We start from the raw sequence: 27,173 nt of genomic DNA on the forward strand, positions 1-27,173 counted from the left end.
AATTAAACGGGACCGGACTAACCCCCGTAGGTGAAAAGCAGAGAATAATGTAATTCGTGACTCAAGATATGCTTATATATTTTAGCAAAGACAATAGGTCATGTTTTTTTAGTAAAACTATGGTGTTTTTAAGGTTATCAAATTTCTTGGTGAACTCAAGTCTAAAACTCATTGAATCGACTTCAAAAGATGAATTCGAACCGTTGAAACTCGTCTACCTTACGAGTTATGCATCTACATGTAAATTTTTTTAATTTTAAAATTAATTTTGAATAGAGTCAAGTTGTCAAAAAACATTCAAAAAATGAATGCATTAAAATTAATTTATTGACCTTCTAATTTTGACCGCTTGACTTTATACTAAATTAATTCAAATGCTTAAAATTTTTAAATGTAGACACATCACTTGTAAGGTAGACAGATTTCAACAGTTCGGATTTGTCATTTGAAGTAGATTCGATGGATTTTAGACTTGAATTCACCAAGAACCTTGATAAACTTAAGAACACCTCAAGTTCTATTCCATGTTTTTTTCTTTTACAAATACTTGTAGCGCCTACAAGTAGTACAATATAGGTTATGTTAACAATAAGTTTATTTGGAAAGAAACCTCTTATCTCAAGAAAGAAATGAATAAATATTCAAATAGCAAAAGTACTTAATATATTCAATTTGGCCTATTAAAGAAGATGTCTAATTCAAAATTTTAACTATTCAAACGTATCGAAATCAATTATGAATACGAGGGTACATCTTTTTTTTTTTTTGTTACATCTATATAATAATTTTTTTAGATTTAACATCGTTGAAATTGTCTACATTAGAAAATTATAGTTGGAGAAGATTCCTTCAAGTTTGTTTCATGTGTATTTTAGTTCGATTTAATATATATTTGGTCTCTATATATATAAAAAAAAAAACTGAGGAAATTCAATTTCTAAAAATAATAATTGACTATTAGTTTGCCCAGATATGATATATCTTATTTAAAAAATAAAAATGCATTTATAATTTTTTTTTAGGGAAAAGTTGGCAGAGGCTGCCGGTGTAAATGCATTTATAATTGTAATTAGTTAATTTGAAATATATTTTTAAAGGCATGCATGTATGACAGTTAATATAAATGTCCGGAAGAAATGCTTTATTAATAAACTAAAAACTATCTTACAACGCGGTAGTAATAAAATGCCATGTTGACATAACAAAGGGAACGTTGAACTCCGCTGCTCTTCAAATAGAAGAGCGGGACTCTGCTATTCAAAACCTAACCGTTCATTTATGTTGAGATTCGTGCATGAAAAAATTTAACGGTTAGATTTTGAATAACCGAGTCCTACTCTTCTATTTGAAGAATAGCGAAGTCCGATCCACAAAGGGAACATACCGATTTATGACCTTCTATTTTTATTTTTCTAGAATAAGTTAGTATTTTACTCAACAATGGCTATTGAAGGTGAATGTAAAAAATATATAAGGAATTAAAAGAGCAATTTAGGAATATTTTCTATACTATTAAAATCTCATTTTTATTGAATTAAAGAGAAAATATGAATGTTTATGTACAATTATACACACGAGTTATCGACCAACGTTATCGCCTTTAATTTGGCTTTGTTCCTCGGTCAATACCCTCCAACCGTATTAGATAATATGATAATGATGCATATATATACATCGCTAAACTGCTCCTGTTTTGTCCTTTAGTAAGCAAAAAACTTAGGTGTGATAAGACCATAAATTCATGCACTGCTAAATGGGCCACAGAAATCGAAGAAATTCTACAAATTGTCTTTATTGCGGGTTCCGGGTTCGGCTCCACTTCAATTCTACAGATTGAATATATATATATTTTTTTTAATTACGCATCCTCTGTAATTAACGCAAGTTTAGACTGTGCGATCATAATTTGAATCAATTTGACTCGTATTCGGTGGCATAGTCAGAAATCGAATTCGAGATTTACCTATAATTTTGGATTTACTGGACAAATCGAGTTTGAATCGGGGTTCTTTTTTTTCTCAACGGATTCGAATCGTCTCTATAATTCTTTTTCCGTATCTGCCTTAGCTTGAGATGTCTATCAAATCAGGTCTCATTTTCCGTCTCTACATCTGTCTGAGCCGCTTATTTTTTTTAATTATGATTTTACTTATTTAAAATTGCTCTCTAGCTCTATTCTTTTTTCTTCGGACAAATCACATCTAATGATATGTTTTTTCAAATCGCACTATGTACATAAGTCGAATTCGGATTCAGATTTTTTTTTTAAATGAACTGCTACAGAATTGGATTGCGAAATAATACATGGCTCACTTTAAATAAAAGAAGCCGAATGGGTGGATTAGTCGAAGTGGAGAAAACAAGAAAATATATTGAACTAAAAATCTTTTCTGAAGATATTCATTTTTCAAATAAGATATCCAGACAGAGCGATATTTTGATAACACGAGAAACAGAAAAAAAAAATTTCAAAAAATCGAAAGATTGAATCTATGTTCAAGGAATCACACCTATCTAATAATCTCCATCTCTGCTCATGTATAAAATACATGAAATTTTTTAATATTCGTACGGATTTAAATCGAACTATCCGAATTCAAACTCAAAGTTGGAGTTAACTCAGAGGATGCGAATTTGGAATTTTTATTTTTTTGTCTCAAGCATACTATTTCAAGTTTATATGGTCAAGAACTCAAGATTCAGTTTTAAGCTGATGTTATTTTCTTATTGATCCGAGAGTATTATTGAATTGTACACTTGTTCTTAAAATAGAAAAAAAAAAATATGGACGGTCTTAACCTGGAATCCGTATCCTTCCTGGTACCTGATCCAGGCAAATTACAAACGAACGGTTCAGATTAATTCGATACCTACAGAAACTATAGAGGCCCTTTTCGAGATTTGTGCCTGAGTTAAAAGAAATTAATTTGAACCGTTCATTTGTAATTTGCTTTGAGTCAGGTACCTGGGGTGATCCGAATTCCTTAAAAGAATCCGCATCCTGTGCGATACGTCACATTCCTGTAGGAGCCAAACTTATTTATAAAGTGGAGCCTTCGCGCCATCCCATCAGCTTTTTTTTTTTATTTAAATGTCGAATTCAAGCTGTTAAAACAGATGCCTTTTTTTTTTTTTAATTGTTACGATTTTGAAGTATATTTTCTGCTCAATTAAGTGGTCAATAAATTAATGAATTTACAACGATATATGGATCATTTAATTTTTTTTTTTAAATCTTGATCTAGTAAAAGTCTTCAATCAATTAACATCTTGAAGACTTGAACTCTGGAAACCATACAATTTTATATATTATTTAAAATTATGTGAAGTCTCCAATCAACTAACTTTCTTAATTATATGTACATAGAGTCATAGATTGGCGAAAATATAAAATAATCAACAAATTTTGACTCAGTCGACCACATAACAATTAATAATAGTTTGTCGGTATTTTACTACGCCAGTTTTTCCTGTCAAATCGTAATCCGATTGATCGATATTTGGACTGGTATAGGCTGCTATCAGTCTACCAGTGAATTTTGCGCTTGCTGTCAAATATTTGACATTTCAGCTATTTGTCGTTAAAAAAAGGTGATACAGACCTACGCAGTTAAGAACTCCCAACCTCTTTCCCAAACAAATATAATTGAAATGTAAGTTCCACTATATAATTATTTCATCGACATGTCATATCAGATAAGGTTAATTTCTTTTCTTAGATTATTTTGGTTTGCAATAAATTTACAACTCTTGCTTAGCCACTAACCATAATGTTTGAAATAAAATAATAATAATTGGATTTGAAATTTTGAATGCATTCTTTGTCAGAAAAAAATAATATTCTAGACCTCCATTTTCACTAAATCTTGATGATATTAAATACGTCTCTTAGTCAACAGTGAAATTGAAAGTGTTGAATTAGAATTAGAATTAGAATATATTATTCCAAAAGGTACGGACGGACTTAATTTAATTAGTGATTTCGTCAAATAAAGCATTTTTTTGCAAATTATTATCATGACTGAGCAATCAAAAATTTAAATATCCTTGAAAGCGTCACAATCTGAAAGCATGAATTATGATTATTTATTCACCTCCACAAAATCCCTAATGCGCTCACTTAAGTCTGCTCTCCACTTACACATCCTTAGTTCCTGATCAGTTCATCTCTTTTCCATAAAATCTATAAAAACCAAACTCAAGAAAATTTTATATATATACCACCACATTAAAAAACCAAAGAGAACATTTATTATTTTTTTGAACAAAAGAAATCCCTCAACCATGACCATTGAAGACTGCGGTCATCATTGCAAGAAAGACTGCGGTAAACATGACGATGACGACTGCGACCAGCGCCGAGTGTACTGGCAGCTGTGCACATGCATTGTCGGCATCATCATCCTTGTTTTGTTCGTTATTCTAATAGTGTGGCTTGTGCTCCGCCCGACAAAGCCCCGGTTCTATCTCAAAGCCACGTCGGTAAGCCAGTTCAACGTTACACCTACTTTCGATTGTCTCACTACAGTAATTCAGGTATGTTTTTGAAGCTAAATTTCATAATCTATGAGTAAGATTTCAAGTATAGGTGTTGCAGTTAAGTATTATCTTTTATGCTTAAAATATTGAGATCATTAATTTTCTTTGACATATATATATTTGCATTATAGAAATTCCTTTCCATGACATGCAATTGGATTACCAGTTCCCTAATTCCTTTTTATGACTAAAAACTTAATTGTGTGCGCGAGAGTTTGTTTAATTTCTTCAGCTTTTCTGAAAAAAGGAAATTCTACTGGCTAACACAGGTGACAATAGCAGCACACAACCCGAACAATCATGTAGGTATTTTCTACGACCGCGTAGACGTCTACGCCATGTACAAATTCCAACAAATTACCGTGCCAACACAGCTCCCGTCGTTCTACCAAGGCCGCAACGACATAGCATTTTGGTCGCCATACTTGTGCGGCTTTAATGTGCCGATTACTCCATACCTGGGCAATGTTATCTTGCAGGATTGCAACGCCGGGTACATAATGCTACATGTGAAGGTCGACGGTCGAATTCGGTGGAAGGTCGGGAGCTGGATATCGGACCACTACCATCTCTCAGTCAATTGCCCGGCGATTTTGGTTACACAAGGAGACGAACCTTTTCGCTTTCAACAGATTACTTCTTGTAGTGTCGAGGTCTAACTGTCTAAGTGCGTGCTGATTTTACAGCAGGTGAATTTGGTTTAGTTTGTGACTACTAAAATATTGTTTATTTTCTGTCTTGAGGTTTGAAGGACACTGAGGAAGAAAATGCGAGATTGTGTGTGTATTTAATATTTATGTTAACTTCTCTTTTTGTATATTAAAATTTCGGAATTGGGTTCATAAGTGACGAGAAAGTTGAAATTAAGTTATAATATGGGGGCGAATAATAACAAATAAAATATAGGGTCGGAGAAAAGGTCACCTGGACATTTGGATTTAGTCCTGATAATTTCTATGTTTTTTTTTTTATTGGTTTAAAGTTGCCTGCTGTAACGGTCGTTGGAACTTAAATATCTGCTAAATCTCTGCAAGTAATTCAAGTTAGCTTTTCGCAAATTATATTGAGCGAATATTTACTGCAGTTTAATTTTAATTATAAAAATTAAACATCAAAGAATATTTGTTCTTGAGAAAAATATATGATCTTAATTAAAAAGGAACAAGTTCTCAATTCAAAGGAAGACTATGGCCGCAAATTTTGTTATTTAGTAATGATAAGATTTAGAGTCAAGTTCTTGGAAATTAATCTTGAGATATTATCATTGCTTGTATTCTTCCTATTTCTTGAATATCTCAAGATTTTTATTGTATTCCAAAAAAAAAAAAAAATTCTTGAGATATTCAAGAATTAGGAAGAATAAAACAATGATAAAAGGTAATATTATCATAAACCTATAATTGGTGTTTATATCCTGTGAGGTAAAAAAATATTTGAATTTAGATACAGTATGTTTGATCAGAATCCGGACTAATCCGGTTCGAAGTGGAACGCACGAGGTCCTTTATTATTCATTTTTAATATAAATTCCCTATAAAGACTATAATTGTATTTGTATAAGACAGGAGATTCATTTTTTTTTTTTTATGAAAGGAGATTCAATTCTTGAAGTGGTAAAACATTTTTGAAGGAGCCAGTACAGTCCTTTTCTTGGTCAGGTAAAAAAGGTTAAATAAAGCTGATGTAAAAGTACGGATTCTCCTTTTGATAAAGTTAAATTATCTTATTTGCTGCATCTTTCTAAAACTTTTCAGTGATGATATTAATGGTCCTTTTCCTTTCAATAATGCTACTGTTACTGAAGTTTACCTAGCTATCATAATTGCTCTGTTTCAGTGTTGGCACCGACCGAGTCACTCATCCGTCTCAATTAGAGTTACATCATGTTATCGTTATCGTACAGATACAGAGTGAGACGGAAATAAATATGCTGCAATTCTTTACGAGTGAACAGTGCTTTTCAAATGTATGCTTTTTCGAATTTAACCGTTAAGTTTTTTTCGAAAACAAATCTCCAAGTAACTCATTTCAAGATTTTAACAACTAGATTTCGAATAGCAGGGATTTCATGGTTACTACTTACTTTTGACTCGTTGGAATCGTAGCAGATTTGTATACAGTACTATGAAATAATATAATATTTTATTAAAGTTCAAACCATCGATCTTAATTGTTTTACATGATCTATGTATGAAAATATACTTACCAATATAATTTTTATATATTTTTTTTACATACGTAAGAAATCCCTTGACCCAAAAATTCTAAGCCATTTAAAAACAGTTTTTTTCCTACCTATTTACATAAATAGTAAAAAAAAATCTAAAATATATAAAACATGATCTAAAAATATATTTTTATATGACAATCATGCGATCATTTGAGCTTGAAAATAAAAATAGTAATTTGTAGTACGGATCAATATGTCCGAAATTTTTATTAATATCCAAAAAGAATTATAAAATTACAAAATCTATCCAACTTTTCAGAGGAATTCGAAATCTGCCCCTTTCGGTTACTCAATAACTGGACAAAATGCCTCTTTCCGGTTATTTAGTCACCGGATTCAGAAATTGAGACCGGTGACTAAATAACCGGTGATTAAATAACCGGGCTTTTTTTTTTACAAAATAGATTTTTTTTTATTGAAATATTAGAAATATTGAATATATTTCTTTAAAAATAAATATAATTTGATTTATTAGAAAGACTGACAAATAACCCGAATTAACTTTTTTCAGGCTAAATTTTTCGCAGCTGTAAGAAAAATTAATATATTTATTTATGTGTTATTGAAAAAAAATAAAAATATTTGAATTCTAAGTTATTGATCCTGTTTCAAAAGTCACTTCTAGGTAAATACAGAAAAAATTGTCATCCTTCTAGTATATTTAATTTCTAAAAATTGTATCTATTTTTGAAAAAAATACTTTAAGTTATTTAATGATTGTTATTCAAAAAGAATTCTCAAAATAGATACAGCTTTTTAGAAATTAAATGTACTAGAAGGATCACAATATTTTATGTATTACCTAGAAGTGACTTTTGAACCGCGATCAATAACTCACATTCAAAGCATATTTATTTTTTCCCAATAACACATAAAGAAATATATTAATTTTTCTTACAGCCGTAAAAAATCTGGTCTGAAAAATGTTGATCCGGATTATTTGTCGCAGTCTTTCTAATAAATCAAATTATATTGTATTCCATCTATTTTCAAATAAAATATTAAACATTTCTAATATTTCAATACAAAAAATTAAAAAAAAATCTATTTTGTAAAAAAAAAGAGAAAAAAAGAGAAAAACACAAAACCGGTTATTTAGTCACCGGTTTTATTTTTTGAAACCGGTTATTTAGTCACCGGGCCAATTCTGGATCCAATGACTAAACAACCAGAAAGAGAGACTTGGTCCGGTTATTTAGTCACCGAAAGGGGCAGATTTCAAATTCTTACGAAAAGTTGGGTAGATTTTGTAATTTTTTTGAGTATTAATAAAAATTTCGGTCAATATGTGGTTCTGCGCTATGTATATTATATATGGTTACCTCAATCCATATATGTATATATCTTAAAGTACGGTATCAGAGATTATATTTTTCTCTATGGTTTGCTTGAACTAAAGTTGTTAATGTTAATTTTTAAGACATTACCTGTGAAGTAACAAATCAATAATTCGATTTTTTTTTCCCTTAGAAAAACAATAATTTGATTCTATCATATAAAATTTCCAAACTGAAACAGTATTAAAATAAAATTGGAGATAATAAAACCTAGCAAATGTAGACATCCGTTCCCTTAATTTTCCTTATCATCCAAAGTTTCCATAAAATAAGATACACAGTTATATCACGGCACGTGTTCGATTCCGATCTCATTTAAGAGCTTATTCTAAATTTTGTTGATTTTGCAATATAAGTCTTTTCTTCGAATCTCTTTCTAATTTATGTAGATCAAATAAAGTTTATGTAATTTATTTTTGGTCCTCTTTCTCGCGTTGTGTATGTTTTTTTGTAGTGCCATAACTCTAATGTTACATGTAGGGCCGGTAACGAGGCGGCTCGGTCCGAGCTAGACCAAGCTCATGGCTCGCTCGTTTTAGCAACGAGTGAGTCATGAGCGAGCCAACATTTGAATCCGAGCTAAAAAAGTAGCTCATGACTCGCTTGTTTTGGCAACGAGCTAGCCGAGCCAGCTCGTGAAAGCTCGTGGGTCAAAAGCCCAAATGTTTTAGATAATATATTATAAAATCAACTATCATAAATTAAGTTTGTAACTAAATTCATACATATTAAATTACTAAATCTTCAAATTCATACAAACACAGTTCATAAAATAAATTGATGCATACTAAATTCACACAAATTTATATCAATGCACAAATTCATACTTGGACCGAGCTGGCTTGCCAGCGAGCTAGGCCCCAGCTTAAACTCATTTATTTTGAGTTGAGCTAGTGATGAGCTGGCTCGTTAATAGCTTGGTACACTTACAAACGAGTTGTTAGCAAGCGAGCCAAATGCGAGTCACGATCAATCCATGAGCTACGAGTTTTTTTACCACCCCTAGTTACATGCTATGCCTCGTGTGTTTTATATTATGATTATTTGCATGATGTGATTATTTTTCATGAATTTGACATGACACGTTGCATACGAAAGATCTGATCACGATACGGCACTTCATATGAACATGTGAGTCAAGCGTGATTAGGGTCTTTATATTTAAATTAAATGGTGAATCTTGAATAAATTAAATCAGAGTGAGGCAATGATACTATGCAGTGCATATTGGCTCGTGCTATGGACTCAAATTTTTAGTTTAAAAATCCTAACAGTTGATCCGAATTATTAAACATAATCTCCATATAAATGTGCACTTGTAACTAAATTTTACTTTTATTAGATTTTTTATTTTACTATATTTTTGATGGGTAAAAATCACTTGATCGTTATAGACTCATCTAAAAAACATTGATTTTCTACTCATCTAAAAAAATTTAAAAGAAAATTTTAAAAATATATAAATTTTAGTTTACAAGTACATATTCATGTAGAAATCATTTATACGGAGATCATGTTAAATAATTTGAATCAACTGTTAAGATTTTGAATATAAAAATATTAATATGTGATCACAATCTTTTTAAATTGAATCATGATATAACACATAAAATAGTCACAACACAACATGACATGTGATTCAAATTACGACGTCACTAATCTTGTATGCACATCTCTAATACCATTTGAGGAAAAAAAAAATTGAGTTTCAAAACGCCAATTTCTGATCTGCCACATACTGACCGCAGAAGATAAACAAAAATAACTCAAATGTCCAATGTCATACAGTCATACTGCACAATTCATTCTCCCGCCTTTTAGTGTAGTATGAAATGATAAACAGAGGATCCCTCCTATTTGTTTATTCAATTGTCTATTTAATAAGAGTTGCTTATATGTTAAATGATAAAATGTATGCATAAAATATGTTATTTATATACATAAATATAATACAATAAAAATATTTACAAAAGAGGTCACACGTGTGAATATCACCGATCTGTTTGCGTACTGGGTATGAGTTTTGATTCGGGATCTGTCTACACACTGAGTTTGAGTTCGTGGCTGTCACACCCCCGATCCGGAGGTGCGATGATGCAGCCGCGTCTATTTACCATAACAATATACGTAACATAAGGCATGGATCTTTTTATGCATTGCCAATAGCATCCATTATTTTTGCCACATCCCAATTTATTTACAATAATTATCTGACATTTTATAGTGGATGATGCTAGAGATATATTCTCTGCACCCTGTCAGATATAATAAACCCAAATCCCATGCCTTTAGGTGGACTTGCTGTCAATTACCCAGAAGCGCTCTTTATCTTCGTATAATAAACCTGTAACTCACAAGGGGAAACGAGTGAGAAATAATAAATTATTTCTCAGTGCTGATTGCCACTCAGATTATTGGATTCGAAGGAAATCCATATTCAGAATGAAATCACCGCACGAGAAACAACAAGTTTATTTCATAATGACGAATGCAAATGCTCAATAACAATATCCAATTGAATAACACAAATTATATAAATAAATCAGAACTCTAAGAATCTTATCAGAATAAATCGTTTGGGTCAAAATCTTTTAATACTTTAAGTATGGTAACGTTTGAGACCTAATCTTTATAACCACTAAGTCTGGTAACGTTTGGTTTCTTAACTTTACAATTTCTAGTCCGGTAACACTGATAGATACTATAACATGTATCTGTCGTGTCATGGCTTATACCGTTCTAACTATCCCGACACCTGATTAACAGAAACAATACTGTCATTATCGGAAAGAAAATCAATGATAAGACAGTTACCACAGTTCATTAGTCTTACAGTCACAATTCACATTTATTCAATATCCCCTATCCAACCGGTACTGGATTCAGTTGGGGCCATTCACCATATGCGTATAAGGGTCCTGGAGTAAAGTCTAGTAGCTAGCTAGACTTTACGTATAATAATCCTTTTTCTCCACTATATGGAGGTTCAAGGATTTCAGTATTCAATATTCATTCAATTCAATCACTGTGGTCTCAATCAATCATTTGCAATAAGAATAAACCAATCGATAAACAATATCAACATGACAGTCAACAGACTTATCTGTAATTCAGTTTCAGTTGTATTGGGCTATGCATATGATGCAATAGTTCAATCAATGCAGTCAATCAAATATTCAAAATGCACAGCGAGTTACGATTTAATTCCTAGTTATGAATCTCAGACTAATCCAATAACCTCGCACCTGATATCATAGGGCAATAAGCGAGATCACTATCAGTCTGTCCGTCTTGAACTTTCTATCTCATCTGTCTTTATTGTAATTAGTCCTATATCAGAATAATATATATTATGATCAATGCTTATAATAATTAAATATAAAAAAATAATTTACCTATTATAATCTTTAAATCTCAATTATTTGTTTATTCAATAAGCTTTGTTCAATATTTTTGTATAAATATCCCTTAACGTTTTATTTACATTTTAGTGTCATATAGTGCTTTATAATATCAAGTCATACATATAATATATCATATTTATAATCATCCCCAATTCTTGTTTAATTAAAATATCCAATTCAACCATACAAATCAAATTAAACAACCATTCAAGCAGATTGAATTAAGCCACACAATTCAACATCAGTTTATGTCAGCATATTTAACCGATAATATCAATTGAGTCTAGGTTCTCAATAACAACAATTCAATTTCAGTTGGAATCCCTGAAATAGGCGATTCCCAGTATTTTAGTCCATTAAAACAATTTCAGTATCTAGACCCCATATTCCAGTTAAATATGCTATCATAATCCGATTACCCAATTCAATAGCAAATAAACCATACAAATCGAAACCACATATTATAGAGAAGTCTGGTTACCTGATAATGATCAATTCAGAAATCCAATTCGAGTTGCAACGACTATTCAGAATCAACGCGACGTAGTCAGAAATCCAATCGAATAAACACTCGAATAAATTCTTTCTTTTTCAAAATATCTCTCTCTTTCTTTCTTTTTCTCTTCTTTCTTTTTTTATGTTTTATTTTGATTTTACGTTAACAAGAGGAGAGATTTAATTAATATAAACAACTTAGTAAATGGAGGTGGCATTAAAAATGGAGGTTACTCATGCATGGGGCCCACGTGGTAAAAGAAAATGCCACGTTAGTTCTCTCTTTATCTCTTTTTAAAAAATAAGATGGTATTTTTATACTTTAAACCCTCATGTTTCTCATAATTACAAATAATTAAAAATATATGTATTACTGGGGTGTTACAGTGGCGGAATCTAAATTCAGAATAAACGGGTGGTATTCATTTAATTCTGATTTATTAGGGTGGTATGAAAAAAAATTCGGATATTTTACATGTCAAATATAATATTTATATTTTTATTGATGTAGCATAGTGGAAAACAAAGATTCCTGTAATCATCATGTTTTTTTTTTATATTAGGATTATTTTTTCGAACTTTATCTAAAAAGGAATTAAATTTTTAGATTAAATATAATATAACATCAAATAATGTATAATATTTTTTATAAATGATTCACATAATAAAGTAACTAATTTGTAATTAAATTAGGTATATCAAATAATTTTTAAGTCGTATGATTAAAATTGACAATATATAACTATTGATTGCTCCAGTAATTGAAATTATTAAATGACATGGCATGTCTTCCTGTCTAAAGGGCCTTACAACTCAATCATTTTTTTAATGAAGTATTAATTTTGGTTTTCAGTTGATTCAATTTAATTATTCTGTTCTATAGTTTGTTTTATAATTCGTGGCGTTATTAATAAAAGTATGCTTCTAACTGTCTATCACGTATTCATGTGGCTTGTTAGCCTATTTCGAGGTTGAAGACTCCGACATTTTTATTTTTACTCCATTAAAAAATTATTTTAATAATAATAACCAAAGTTTAGCAAATATTTTAAAAATACCCCACCGTGGAAATTTTCCACGGGCTGGAATTGAAATTCCCATTTTTTTTTTTTTGTATTGAAATATTGGAAAGTTATATCTATTTTTGAAAAAAAACAAAAACTTTAAATTATTTAATAATTATTATTCAAAAAGAATTCTCAAAATAGATACAACTTTTTATAAATTAAATGTCCTAGAAGGATCACAATATTTTCTAGATTACATAGAAGTGACTTTTGAACCGGGATCAATAACTCAGAATCTAAGCATTTTTATTTTTTTCCAATAACACATACAGAAATATATTAATTTTTCTTACGGCCGCAAAAAATCCGACCTGAAAAATATTGATCCGGGTTATTTGTTACAGTCTTTCTAATAAATCAAATTATATTGTATTCCATCTATTTTCAAAGAAATATATCCAACATTTCTAATATTTCAATACAAAAAATAAAAATAAAAATTCTGTTTTATAAAAAAAAAAAAAAAAATGGGAATTTCAATTCCAGCCCGTGGAAAATTTCCACGGGTGGGGTATTTTTAAAACTTTTGCTAAACTTTGGTTATTATTATTAAAATAATTTTTTAATGGGGTAAAAATAAAAATGTCGGTTGAAGACTTATTATTGAAATGATATAATAAAGATTTCTCTAAGATGAAACAAGATAAATTCAAAAAGATGATTATCAAGTGGAGAGCGAATGGAAGAGACACCAAAAAAGAACGGATCCTCATGGGTTTGGAACCTCGTTTAATGGACTCTTCTTTTATTGAATCAATATTATGCAATTAGAAAATTACTAACAAAAATATTATTAAAGAATCTTAGAATTCTTTATTGAATTCGATGAAATGGTTCTTTAATAATGATTCTTTAATATAGCTAGAATGACCCTCTCTTTATATATCTAGAATTACCCTCGCAAATTGCGGAAGTATATAATAATTCTATTCCAAAATAGTCAAAATATATACGTAAATAAATAAAGGGTAAGGCTAATATGCTATAGGTTGCATAGAGGACTACGGTGCTACGGTTCAATATTCAAATTTTTAAAATTCTAACGGTCGATCAGAATCGTTCATCTTGTTTTTCATATTAATATGTGTTTGGAGACCAAATTTTACATTTTTTGGAATTTTTTTTACTATTTTTTAGATAGGTAGAAAATTAAATATCTGAATGGTGCAGAATTTTTTAGATCAAGTGATTTTCTAGCAAATTAGTCAATCACAGGCTCTGCAAGTTAAGACCTTGTACGTAGACTTTTCACAGGGTGGAGGCCACAGAAGATTTCGTTTCATGTAATTTACTAATTTACTAATATCGTACCCGCGCGTTGCAACGGGGACATATTATAAGATTGAATAGAATATGAAGAGACATTTTTGTTTGATATTCACACAAAATAAAAAAAATATTTAAATGAAAATAAAAGATACAAATGAAAAAAAAACAGAAATCAAAATAATAAATAACAATAAAAGAAACAACATCAAATGAAAAAAAAAATCAAATATAACATGAAAAAGTTCCTTTAATTATTATTATTATTTAATATCTAATTTTCTCCACAAGCAAGACAGGCCATTGAATGATTTAGAAGAGAAATGATATGTAAAGAAACAAAATTGAAAAAGATATGATGAAATGATTTAAATAAGAATGAAAATTTCTCTATATATCATTTCTTTACATAATTGTTCTAGATATTCTTCATTTTCTTTTCATATCAGTAATGATTTAAATAAGAATGAAAATTTCTCTATATATCATTTCTTTTCATTCCATCATATGGTCCAAAGGACTTCGGACAAGCAAAATTCAGAAATAATTTAATTGTAAGAATTCAAAATAGCTGTAAAGACAAATAAGGAAACATATTTCTAGTAATTTATTCAATTTTAATGTGACAAATTATGTAGCAGTTTGTGTAGTGAGTATGATTTTAACTAAATTTAGACTTCTACAAATAAAATAGATGTATTTAATCAAAAGAAGACATGTTATGTGTCACACCCCCAATCCAGAGGTGCGACGATTACTACCACATCTATTTACCATTTAATTAACATAACATAAGGCATGGATCTTTTTATGCATTGCCAATAGCATCCATTATTTTTGCCACATCCCAATTTATTTACAATAATTATCTGACATTTTATGGTGGATGATGCTAGAGATATATTCTCTGTACCTTGTCAGATATAATAAACCCAAATCCCATACCTTTAGGTGGCCCTGTTGTCAATTATTCGGAAGCGCTCTTTATCTTCGTATAATAAACCTGTAACCCACAAGGGGAAACGAGTGAGAAATAATAAATTATTTCTCAGTGCTGATTGCCACTCAGATTATTAGATTATTGGATTCGAAGGAAATCCATATTCAGAATGAAATCACCGCACGAGAAATTATCAGTTCAGTTCTATAATGACGAATGCAAATGCTCAATAACAGTATCCAATTGAACAACAAAAATTATATAAATAAATCAGAACTCTAAGAATCTTATCAGCATAAATGGTTTGGGTCAAAATCTTTTAAACCATAAAGTCAGGTAACGTTTGGAACCTAATCTTTAGAACCATTAAGTCTGGTAACGTATGGTTTCTTAACTTTACAATATCTAGTCTGGTAGCACTGAAAGATATCATACATGTATCTGTCGTGTCAGGGCTTATACCATTCTAGATATCCTGACACCTGATTAACAGAAACAATACGGAATCAATATCACAATACTGTCATTATCGAAAAGAAAATCAATGATAAGACAGTTACCACAGTTCATTAGTCTTAAAGTCACAATTCACATTTATTCAATATCCCCTATCCAACCGGTACTGGATTCAGTTGGGACCATTCACCATATGCGCATAAGGGTCTTGGAGTAAAGTCTAGTAGCTAGCTAGACTTTACGATATATTAATCCTTTTTCTCCACTATATGGAGGTTCAAGGATTACAGTATTTCATATTCATTCAATTCAGTCACTGTGGTCTCAATCAATCATTTACAATAAGAATCAAGCAATCGATAAACAATATCAACATGACAGTCAACAGACTTACCTGTAATTCAGTTTCAGTTTTATTGGGCTATGCATATGATGCAACAGTTCAATCAATGCAGTCAATCAAATATTCAAAATGCATAGCGAGTTACGATTTAATTCCTAGTTATGAATCTTAGACTAATCCAATAACCTCGCACCTGATATCGTAGGGTAATAGGTGAAATCTATAGCAATATGTTCTTCTTGATCATTCTGTCTCATCAATCTTTGTCATAATTATGCCTACATTAGAATAATATATTTTCTGATTAATATTTATAATCATTTTATTAATCCTTTTTATTTTAAGTACGGATTAAGGTCAAGTCCAATCAACTAATTTCATGTCCAACAATCCAATGTCAATCAATCATTTAAGTATAAAATCTCAAACTTAAGTTTAGTCCAAATAATTCAAATCCAACAGTCAAGCTCAATTTAATTGTTTTTCTTATTTACTAATCAATGTCAAAGACCTATAGTTCAAATCAATTTTCATTCTCACATTTTCAACCGGCTTTTATATCCGTAACCATAATAAACTACTACCAATAGACACTGATTTTCATAATATATTCACATCACTAATCCACTTAACAATTCATTAAAAAGGGATAAAGATACAAGTTAAAAGAATAATGATACCCTAGTTTGAGATTGGTACCGAAAGGTACAGATTAAAATTTGAGATCTAAACGAAAATTCAACAATTCAATTACCATAATAATTATTAAATTTAGATCTAATTGAAGAACTCATGGATAATAATGGACCTCAAGCATTCAATTAAAACACACTATTAAAACATACCTAGCTAGTGCCAACGTTTCACTTCCAAGAAGAAACAAAGATTGGTACAGCAATCCAATTTCAAAGTTTATTTGAAGATATATATTCGCCTCTGTTGTCTCATGGAAAGAGTAAAGAAAAATATAAATGAAAATACAAAGTTTAAAAGAAAGAGAGAGAGACCATTAATTAAGGGATATATTAAGGTGAGGGTGTTTCACTGAGTATAGGCCGCGTGGCCTTAGTGCCACATCATGCTTATTATTATTTTTTTTTTCAAACATTACAAATTAGTCCAACAACTTAAACAAAATTGTATATTACTCCTTTACATGTATTTATATGTCTCATATCACTTCTAACCTTCAAATATTTGTTCCTTAGTCTTTCAAAAATTTCAACATGTGACATTCACTTTTTATAAATCAATTGCATATTCAGAGAATTCGTATTTAGTAAATATATATTTTATTTAATAACATAATCAAGTATTTTATCTATTACCTTCAGTTATAAATTTCAAATCAGTATTTTACGATATGTTACATTATGTGATTGGAGAGTTGATATTCAATTTGAAAATTCATCTTTCAATCTCAGCAATTGATAGATCAGGACAACTACGTGCATAATATAAGAATGGAGATATAGTAGTTGAATTGAAATTGAGATTTTCTGTGGCCTCTATCATGTGGACTGATGGCAACCAGAAAAAAACTTTGAATCTGGAGAAATATTTTTGGTTCAAGTTCATATCACGATTTATTTTTCCGATCCATCTATAATTTGATGGTACTCTTTCTCTTTCCCACTATTACTTATAATATTTTCAATAATAAAAAATTGTCGATTTTAGTTGAGATCTTTTAGGTTGTTACTGGTCAGTGAAACCTTTTTTATGTACCACGTCTGATTTGAGCGCGTATCCTCTGAGATATCTCAACTTTTGCGTGACGGACGTGTCCGCTGAGGTTATGATTATATCATCCTCTTTTCCCTCTCAGACAGGGTTGAGGGTTGTAAGTTTCCATCATTAGTGACATTTTCGCTTTTTATTATTTAAAATTAAAAGGCATCACTTTTATGGTTTCGTAGTGGTGAAGCACGAGACGAGAGCACAGATATGTGAAATGATAATACAAATTGGAAAGAATGATAGGAGGATTATGCAGCACAACTGCACAAGTAATTGACCAATTTTACATAATATGAAATTTCGTCTCCACGAGCAATCAATTATTTCAACGAAATAGATTAAAGGGAAATAATTCATTCTATTTGAAACTTTTTGCATTAGGTTCTGACTTCATTTTTTATGGGTAATTCACTAATTCAGCCTCTTTTTTTTTTTTATTAATTCACGGACAAACGCATGAAATTTTTTTATCACCTCCTATCCAGGTAAATTCTAGCGCATATTCTGAACGGTTTCATACAGCACTAAATTTTTTGTTGTAAATCTTAAAAACGTCATTTTTTTTGGTTGTCTGTCTGTCTGGAATCTGGATGAACGGATCTTTTCTGACATGTCTTCCAAATTTTCTCTGAATTTACACAAAGTTTGACACCGATTTTTCATCTATTGTTGTTTGTGTGTCATTCTCTTTGTGACTACAGCGTGGCGGGTCCATTACAACTTTGGTATATCAAATTAATTTCATTTGATATTTGTAACGTTTCGTTAACAATGCGATAAATAAAACATAGCAAATTTCATGTGGTGTCAGCAGTCAGCTTACAATCTTCTTCATGTCCATTCGCACAAGCACAACACTTTCTTAAAGCGCTGGATGAGTTAAAAATTCACCCGCCACACCCCAACTCGCCTCTCTCTCTCTCTCTCTCTCTCTCTCTCTTTTCATTCAACTCTATCACTTCTTGTAGTCTTCATTCTTGATACAAATCTCTCCCCTCTCTTGGTTCTACCTTCTTGAACAGAGAGGAGAATGAGAAAGAATGCGGCAGCGAGTAGATTTGAAAGCGGATCCGGTTGTGGAGCGAGATAGCATTAGGGTGATCAATATCTCGATTGGAGCTCGACGGTAAGTAGATTCGGTCGTTGTCGGAGCGCGGCGGAGGTCGAAGAAGTGGATCCGGTCGTGGAGCTAGAAAATTTATGAGAATAAAGAAGTAAATTTAGAAATTACGGTAATTTGACCTATTGTAAACATGTGCGGAACTAGAAAATTGGAATTGAGGGGGTTGAATGAACAAGTGTAATGTAATTTCAATTTATAAGGGAGACTACTAGTAATAAATTTTGCAAAAATTAAATACTTGAAAGGATAAAGTTACAAAATTTTAATTTATGAAGGGTGCTTAGCATCCTTTCTCATATATTATGTTTCACCTCTGATTGTAAATATATTTTTTATCGATGAAATTGTTAGTTGGCATAAAAACCACTAATCTTCAAAAAAAATTCACCCGCCGCAAAGTCACAGTGAATTAATTCCATTTTAAAATGTATAAATATCTTTTTTCTTATTTCAAAATATATTAAAAGAACACGTTTGTTTCGTTATATTGAGAAAATTGAGTCCAATGCTGGATATATTTTATTTCGTTTTAAAATATGATTAAAAGTTAATTCTCTTCCTTCAATTTATGTACATTTATTGGTGTGTACATTAGAATTAAGTAAAATTTTATAGATTATTCATTTCATTATTACGAGCACAATTGACACAATGGTTGTGATCCGAGACGGTCAACAAAGAATAACAACCATTCCTAATTTAAGATATTTAATAACTTGATCTGTTCAAATTACAAAAGTTATTAAATATTCAAATATACTTATTTGTGTGAAAGTTATTAAATACTTATTATTCTCATATGGATTAGTTTGGTATCTCTCTGGAGTATGTCACGTTGATACAAAGGTTAATTATAAGATTTTGGTGGTTGTAATATTAAAGGAAAAGGAGGGTATTTGATATATATTTGATGTATATGAACTGATTTCATTTTTTTTCCAATAATGCTTGTTTTCTCATTGCAAGTATAACGAGTTTAACGTTGAATATAGTTTCAAAATCATGCTAATTATTTTTAGTTTTTAAAATTTGGCCAACAACACTTGACGAAGGCTAAGTTGAGAATGGAATTAAATGTATGGATAACTTCGTCATCACTTAAGAGTGGGAATAAATATAGTGGTTTTAAGCTATCAAATTTGATAGGAGAATAAAAAGCTATAGATAATCTGATAACTCTTATCTCCTGTGAAAATAGTCATGTATTTGATAATCAAGTTACTGAAATTTTTATTAATATCCAACATTAAATAAAAATTAATAGAAATATCCACAATTATTGAAGAATTATAAAATTGTCCAAACCGTTGAGAATCTTAGCGGTCCAATTTTTTCTGGACCGCCAGAATTCTCCGCAGTCCAAAAACAATTGGATCATCGAGATTCTCGGCGGTTTAGACATAAATTCATTTTCTCAGGCTTAAGCCAGAATCGGTTGAATGTTTTGGATTTTTTTTTATTAGAAATTTTTATAATTTATAATTTTTCTATTACAATATTAGAAATATTTTTATATTTATTTTAAAATAAATGAAGTACTATATAATTTAATTTATTAGAAAGATTGCCACAAATAACTCTGGTTAATATTTTTCAGTCAGGATATTTTGCAGTTGTAAGAAAATTAAAATATTTCTTTGAGTGTTACTTAAAAAACAATTTGAATCTAAGTTATTGATCCCGGTTCAAAAATCATTTATGGATAAATAAATAAACTATCGTGGTGGTTCTAATACATTCAAATTCTATGTTATTCCATCTATTTTTTTAGAAATGATTTTAGAAAAATATTAAAAATATAAAATAGCTTCTAGAAAAATAGATTGAGCACCTTAGAATTTGAATGTACTAGACCACAATAATTTCTTCGTTTACCCAGAAATGACTTTTGAACCGGGATCAATAACTCAGATCCAAAATATTTTTATTTTTTTTCCTGTAACATACAAAGAAATATTTTAATTTTTCTTATAGCTGCAAAATATCCGACTGAAAAATGTTTGATCCAGATTATTTATCGCAGTCTTTCTAGTAAATTAAATTCTACATTATTCCATCTATTTTCAAAAAATTTAAAAATATTTCTAATATTTTAATAGAAAAAATAAAAAATCATACAAATTTCTAATTCAATAAAAAAAAACTATAAATCCAAAACATTAAACCGGTTCTGACAGAAAAGCCACCTAATAAATATATAAAAAAAAATGAATTTATATTCTGACCGCCGAGATTCTCAATGGTTTGGGTATTTGTATAATTCTTCAAAACTTGTAAGTATTTCTTTTAATTTTATTTTAATGTTCGATATTAAAAAAAAAATGACTACCAAGTTCTAAGAAAACATTCTTGGCGGTCCAGAAAAAAATCAGATCGTCGAGATTCTCGGTGATTTAGCATTTTTATATATATTTTTTAAAATCGAGGTATTTTTATTAATTTTATTTTCATGTTGGATATTAAAAAAAATGAGGGATCAAGTTAAAAGAAGATAACGTCAATTATTTGTTTCTTTAATTAATCAATGGTCACGTGTTTGCGAGTGGTTTTGTATTTTGGTAAAGACGTGTGATAACTTCTACGATCCATTCTCTTTCCAAACACAACTTTAAATATGTTTGATAATGAGACAAAATAAAGGGATGAATGTTTATCTTCACCTTATTTTATCTCCGGTTCTTATTCTTCTTCAAATATGGCTATACTTTAATCTTATCCCACTCTCAAAATAGTAAAATAGTAAAAATTGATCTTTACTATTTGGTTTTATTTTGTTTTTGTACTTGTTATGTACTAACTTGTACTAAAGCAGTTTCGCAAAGAAAGCAATTAATGTTGTATAAATGGGATGGTCTGAGTTACTTTATTTTAAGGTAATTATGCATTAATTTTAAGGTTCAAACTGCTTAATATAATTTTCATATTAAAATGTGTATGCAGATTAAATTTTATATATTTTTTGAATTTTTTTTACTATTTTGTTTTTTGATGGTTCATAATATTTTTGAAAAACAATGATTTTCAAATATTTAAAAAATAGTATTTTTTTTTCAAAGAATGTAAAATTTGGTCTCAAAATGAATTTTAAAATTGGGATCATGTTGAGGGTTTGGAGTTTAGAATTTTCTGAAAAATAATGATTTTCAAATATTAAAAAAATAATAGTAATTTTTTTCAAGAAAATATAAAATTTGGTCTCTAAATGCATTTTAATATGAAGATCATGTTGAGCGGTTGGAATAGATTTTTGAACTCGATATCCGAAAAAAGAATGTAAAACACAAAATAGTCTTTGCTTTTTAAAACACCTTAGCCATCCCTATATAAATTGTGAGGAATGGAATGATGGTATCTGACTAACTCGAGGATTTTGTAAAAGAATTCAATATAATATACATTTTTCCGATAAATACTAAAAATTTTGTGCATGTTAATGTGAGTGCTAATAGAGGCGAAGCCAACATCGTTGAAACGCTTTAGGGTCTGTTCGGCTGACAAATGAGAATGGGCATGGGTACGGGATTTGAACTGAAAAACACTGTTTCCGTGGGAAAAAAAAAATTCAGTTTCCCACGTAAACAGTGATTCGCCCGAACAGGCTCTTAGAGTTTTGGTTAACCGATTTCGTCAGTTGGATTGAAACAGCGGTGGATTCATCTCAGCTGATGAGGTCATGTCAGTTCTTGAATTCACGGTTAATTCTCTTGCTCAGATTCCTAATTAGTTCGTATCAGCTAATCATAAAATAGTTTTATCCTCTTTTGATCTCACAAAAAATATCGCAATTTTTAATAATAGAGAGTAGATCAATTTTACTGTTACTGTCCACCATGTGAAAATCATTTTAACTACACAATTAATATCATTTGTGAATGATTTCTTTTTTATCAGAGACTTTCGTAAGTTAGATGGATTGAATTTTATGGAGTTATGCAAATTCCTATCAGCATTTAGTCCACATATAATGCCTCGGCAAAAGATAGATTGTCAGTAAATCTCCCTTAAGTTGCTTTAATTGTTAAATTGTGTAATGGAAAGCTATTTTCTGGCATTCTTGATAATGATGCTTCAATTTTATTAATGTTATTTTCAAGGTTTATGATTCAAACTGCAACGGGGCCTAATATTTGATAAGATTTGAAGACATGTCAGCAATCAGCATCAACTTCTTTCTTTTCTATTTCTATTTTTTAAGTGATTTGCTAATTGCTATTGTGCATTTGTGCTTAGGAAATGAATTGGATTTTGCTAATTGTTATTGTAAATTTGGAGATAAGGTAACTAATTAGATACTCAATAAAAAAAATTACTTTAACTTATACTTTCCAATACTCTGACTTAAAATTTTTGCTTCAATCAGAACGTTCCAATCTCCACTAAAACTCAAAATCCAAGGGAGCAGTTGCCCTCCTTTAGGACCATGTGAATCAATCTCCACAAGTAATTGTTTTAGTAAAATTTTTAGTATAAATTAGTGATTTAAAAATTACAACCGATTAAATAAGCGAAGACGTGATTCGGTAGGTGGCTTGGACGGAGGCGAAAAGAGAGGTACGTAGGCGATGCGAACCAATACCCATTTAGAAAAATAAAAAGAACCTGAATCTGATTTCTGTCTACCTCTGATTCAAATTCTAACTTCGCCACTAAGTGTTAATCTAACTTATATGGAAAACAAATTTCGCCAAAACTATTTGAAAAATAGTTGTTATCGCAATGAAATTTTCATGAACTCTTGTAGTAATATAGATTTTAAAAAGGACCCTAAAAAATGATAATGTACGTTTAAAACCTAATATTGATAAATTATCGAATTAAGCAAGTAAAAAAAAATGGGTCGATGTGCCTATATAGTCTTTTTTTTAGACAGGGGAAGGGGAAAAAAAATTTGACGGTTTATGTTTTGCGCTGAATGAATCAGAACTTTATACTCTTTCTCCGTGATTTAGGGTCTGTTCGGCCGACAAATGGGAATAAATATGGGTACGGAAATTGAACTGAAAAATACTGTTCCGTGGAAAAAAAACTGAATTTTTTATTTTCCACGTGAACAGTGATTCGTCCGAACAGGCCTAATATTTTTATCAGGAAAGCAGGCAAAATAACCTAATTCAAATTCAATATATTTATATTTTTAAATTTTAATGCTTAGATATTTTAGAATATAATTGGGAGTTGCAACTTGTAACCCGGACGAGTATTGTCACTTGTCAGAGACAGAGAGAAGTACTAGCCCTACGTTAAGCAATTACTCCCCCGCGGAGCAACCTACATCTGAACTATTTATTATTTATTCGGCTGCATACAGCCATACCTCATTTACTCCCCTTCCCCACCACTGCTCTGATCTTCAAATCCTCACTCACCTCAATCCAACAAAGCTTCTTTCAAAACCAAAACCAACTTGGACACCAAAAGAGGAACACTAAAGAAGAAATAAAAACGGAGAAGAAAGAAAGTCTCCACAATTAAACGATGACTATAAAAACTTGCGGCAATCACGGAGAATGCGAGCGGCGGCGGTACTATAAACGCCTCTGTGCATTTTTTTTGGCCCTTATCATCCTTGTTTTGTTCATAATATTGATCGTGTGGCTTGCGCTTCGCCCCACCAAGCCCCGGTTCTACATCCAAGATGCGACAGTTCGTGAGTTGAATGTATCTTCCTCTGCTGACTTGCTCTCTACCATTATTCAGGTTTGTTATACACACTCTGTTTGATCCAATTGTTGATTCTTTTATTCCAATTCAACGCTCAGGTTTGTTATACACACTCTGTTTGATCCAATTGTTGATTCTTTTATTCCAATTCAACGCTCAGGTTTCTTATTGATCCATCGTTCTTTGAGGACTATGCCACTATTGCTTACTAAATTAGATGTAGCTCTGCTCTACAAATTTTCTGATTAGACTATAAATTGCCTTTTTTAGTTTTCTATTAGGGCCTGTTTGGCGTGATATTATTCACGTGGGAAAAGAAAATTTACTCGGATTGAATTTTTTTTTTCCCACTTTAACAGTAATTTTTCAGTTCCTATTCCTATTTCTATTACTACTGAGAACGCGGAACACGCCCTTATTTTTTATAATAGATTTAATTTTTGTTGACAGAATTATCTATTTGATCACACAGGTAACAATTGCTACCCGTAACCCGAACGACCGTATCGGGATCTACTATGACAGAATAGACGTATACGCGACGTACAAATACCAACAAGTCAGCATTCCAGCGCAGCTGCCGCCGGTGTACCAAGGCCACAACGACGTAGATATATGGTCCCCTTACTTGTATGGTGCCGATGTGCCGATCGCTCCATACCTAGGCAATTCTATCTTGCAGGATTGCCAAGCCGGGTTCATACTGATACATGTCAAGATCGACGGTCGAATCCGGTGGAAAGTCGGGAGCTGGACATCGGGCCACTACCACCTGTTCGTCACATGCCCGGCATTCTTGGTTACCCAAGGGAATACTCAATCGTTTCGCTTTCAACAAATGGCGTCGTGTAGCGTTGAAGTCTAAATTAAGTTGTTAATTGATTTTCTAGTAAGTGCTTTTTGTGAAAGCTCTGCTTATTTTTAGTTAAATATCTTTTGAGGTGGCTATAGAAAGGTAGGTGGGATCTGTGGGGATGATGACAAAAAATAAAGGATACTGGATCATTAAGGCGGTGTATAGTTGCTTCTGAAAATTAAAGGTGTATTAGTGTTCAACTTTTGTGTTTAATTTGTTCATTAGAATAATATAATAATATTTGCATTTTTAGAGACAATAATGCAGTTACACAAAAAGTTGAAGCTGAGCTGTCATGATAAGAATGGCTCACTGCAATTATTGGGACAATATCTGGCGGCCCAAGTAATTTACATTATTAATTAAGTTAAGAGAGATAATAAATTAGTTAGTTTCTTTTAGGCCTCAAAACTCATGTAGAATTGTAGATTTGGGAACTTAGAGATCCGAGATTGGCTCTTCAACCGAGGAGAAATCTTCCTTGTAATCTTCCAAACAGGAGAAGAAAAGGAATTAATTGGGACAGGTCGGCTGCTGTCTCCTCTCAATTTGTACCAAATTCACTGGACCGTGCAATGTAGAATTGTAGACCGTAAAGGTCCAGATCATTGTAGCAAACATTGATTTTTAAATTCGGAGAGCTTCAAGCCTTGGCCATTTATAAACGCGCTTCTTTTGAAAAGTCTAGGCAAAATATTTTTCTTCTAATATTGTTAGTAAAAATATTTTTTGGGTCCATTAACTCAATTTTATGCCTCCTCTTTCTTTTCTCTTCGTTTTCTTTTAAATTTTAATTACATTAATCTTGATAATTAATATTTAACCATTTTTATATTGTTCAATTTTGTAGAATATTTTTTTTTATTATTATTCAGATTTAAAATTTAAAAAATTGAATATTTTAATTTAATGGAAATTAAATCTCAAATGTTATACTAAATTCTAAAGATTGAGCCATTTACTTATCAATCGTACTCTCCATTATTTTTTTATTATTCAATTTCATGTACCCATTAACTGTGGCATCTGCAGTAGATCCCTTTATAGTTGCTAAATCAACAGTGAAACATTCCTTTAATATACATTTTTATACAAAACCACGTTAATAATCCATAAAGACCGAAAATAGACACAAAAAAAAAAAAAAAGACTTTCAGTCATATTTCTCCAAATAAAAATTATTTACATGATTAGAGTTGTTACATCCAAGCTGTACATTCCCTCCAATAAAAAAACACCATACCAAACCTAATGAAAATTATATATGATGTGCCTGACGCGTACACTTGAGAAGACCATGTGCCAAGCCAAACCTTTGTTTCCTTTTCATATCGTTTTTCTTATATTTCGCGTGGCAAAATTTAATTCCAGACATAAAAGGTACTTTATTTATAATTCTGTGGTCTATCGACTATATTTCCATCACCAACTAAATGGGACCCACTCTGACACTAACCCAGCTTGAGTCGTTGTTGACCTGAAAAGCGTACATGAAGTAGCGTAGCCGTCAAAATAGCAACTGCTACCTTTCAGTTCAAGAAACTTCTAATTTTCGTTTCCGGTTATTCTCTGTTTTGCATATATAAACACATTGCTTGAATTCCAATTCGAGTAATGTAATTGCATTTGTTCATCGAGAGAGAAAAATATATTTACAAAGCAAAGAAATAAAAACTCAAATGTCAAAATAAAATTACAGACATGCTTAATTACTGA

General features: G+C 30.8%; 2 protein-coding genes and 1 long non-coding RNA gene across 5 annotated transcripts; 2 read left to right on the forward strand and 1 right to left on the reverse strand.

Annotated features, from left to right (window-relative positions):
* Nucleotides 1-4,104: 4,104 nt before the first annotated feature.
* Nucleotides 4,105-5,440, forward strand: LOC144551051 (NDR1/HIN1-like protein 1). Of its 3 annotated transcripts, none has more exons than XR_013510747.1 (3): nt 4,105-4,536; nt 4,809-5,353; nt 5,408-5,440. XR_013510747.1 is itself a non-coding variant. In XM_078298862.1 (3 exons), the coding sequence occupies exons 1-2, from the start codon at nt 4,285-4,287 to the stop codon at nt 5,196-5,198; spliced, it is 642 nt and encodes a 213-aa protein (XP_078154988.1). In that variant the 5' UTR covers nt 4,105-4,284; the 3' UTR covers nt 5,199-5,206; nt 5,291-5,329. The 3 variants fall into 3 exon arrangements, 2 of the variants coding, with proteins under 2 accessions (XP_078154988.1, XP_078154978.1); XM_078298862.1 differs by lacking the exon at nt 5,408-5,440 and having other exon boundaries at nt 4,809-5,206; nt 5,291-5,329; XM_078298852.1 differs by having other exon boundaries at nt 4,809-5,440.
* Nucleotides 5,441-10,230: 4,790 nt separating this feature from the next.
* On the reverse strand, nt 10,231-10,875 carry LOC144551088 (uncharacterized). The gene is made up of 2 exons (XR_013510752.1): nt 10,743-10,875; nt 10,231-10,703 (listed from the first exon to the last, which is right to left on the reverse strand). It is a non-coding gene; the product is annotated as an uncharacterized LOC144551088 (long non-coding RNA).
* Nucleotides 10,876-24,250: 13,375 nt separating this feature from the next.
* LOC144551068 (NDR1/HIN1-like protein 1) lies at nt 24,251-25,654 on the forward strand. The gene is made up of 2 exons (XM_078298875.1): nt 24,251-24,637; nt 25,074-25,654. The coding sequence occupies exons 1-2, from the start codon at nt 24,416-24,418 to the stop codon at nt 25,464-25,466; spliced, it is 615 nt and encodes a 204-aa protein (XP_078155001.1). The 5' UTR covers nt 24,251-24,415; the 3' UTR covers nt 25,467-25,654.
* The last annotated feature ends 1,519 nt before the right edge of the window (nt 25,655-27,173 follow it).

Source organism: Carex rostrata, chromosome 1 (genome assembly GCF_964058835.1).
Source record: "Carex rostrata chromosome 1, lpCarRost1.2, whole genome shotgun sequence".
Taxonomy (NCBI): domain Eukaryota; kingdom Viridiplantae; phylum Streptophyta; class Magnoliopsida; order Poales; family Cyperaceae; genus Carex; species Carex rostrata.

What these genes read in the sequence shown, in the direction of transcription:
- LOC144551051 (XM_078298852.1), top strand. Translation starts at nt 4,285, where the DNA reads ATGACCATTGAAGACTGCGGTCATCATTGCAAGAAAGACTGCGGTAAA. An exon ending in GTCTCACTACAGTAATTCAG is followed by an intron (nt 4,537 to 4,808) that starts GTATGTTTTTGA and finishes TGGCTAACACAG; the next exon opens with GTGACAATAGCAGCACACAA.
- LOC144551068 (XM_078298875.1), top strand. Translation starts at nt 24,416, where the DNA reads ATGACTATAAAAACTTGCGGCAATCACGGAGAATGCGAGCGGCGGCGG. An exon ending in TGCTCTCTACCATTATTCAG is followed by an intron (nt 24,638 to 25,073) that starts GTTTGTTATACA and finishes TTGATCACACAG; the next exon opens with GTAACAATTGCTACCCGTAA.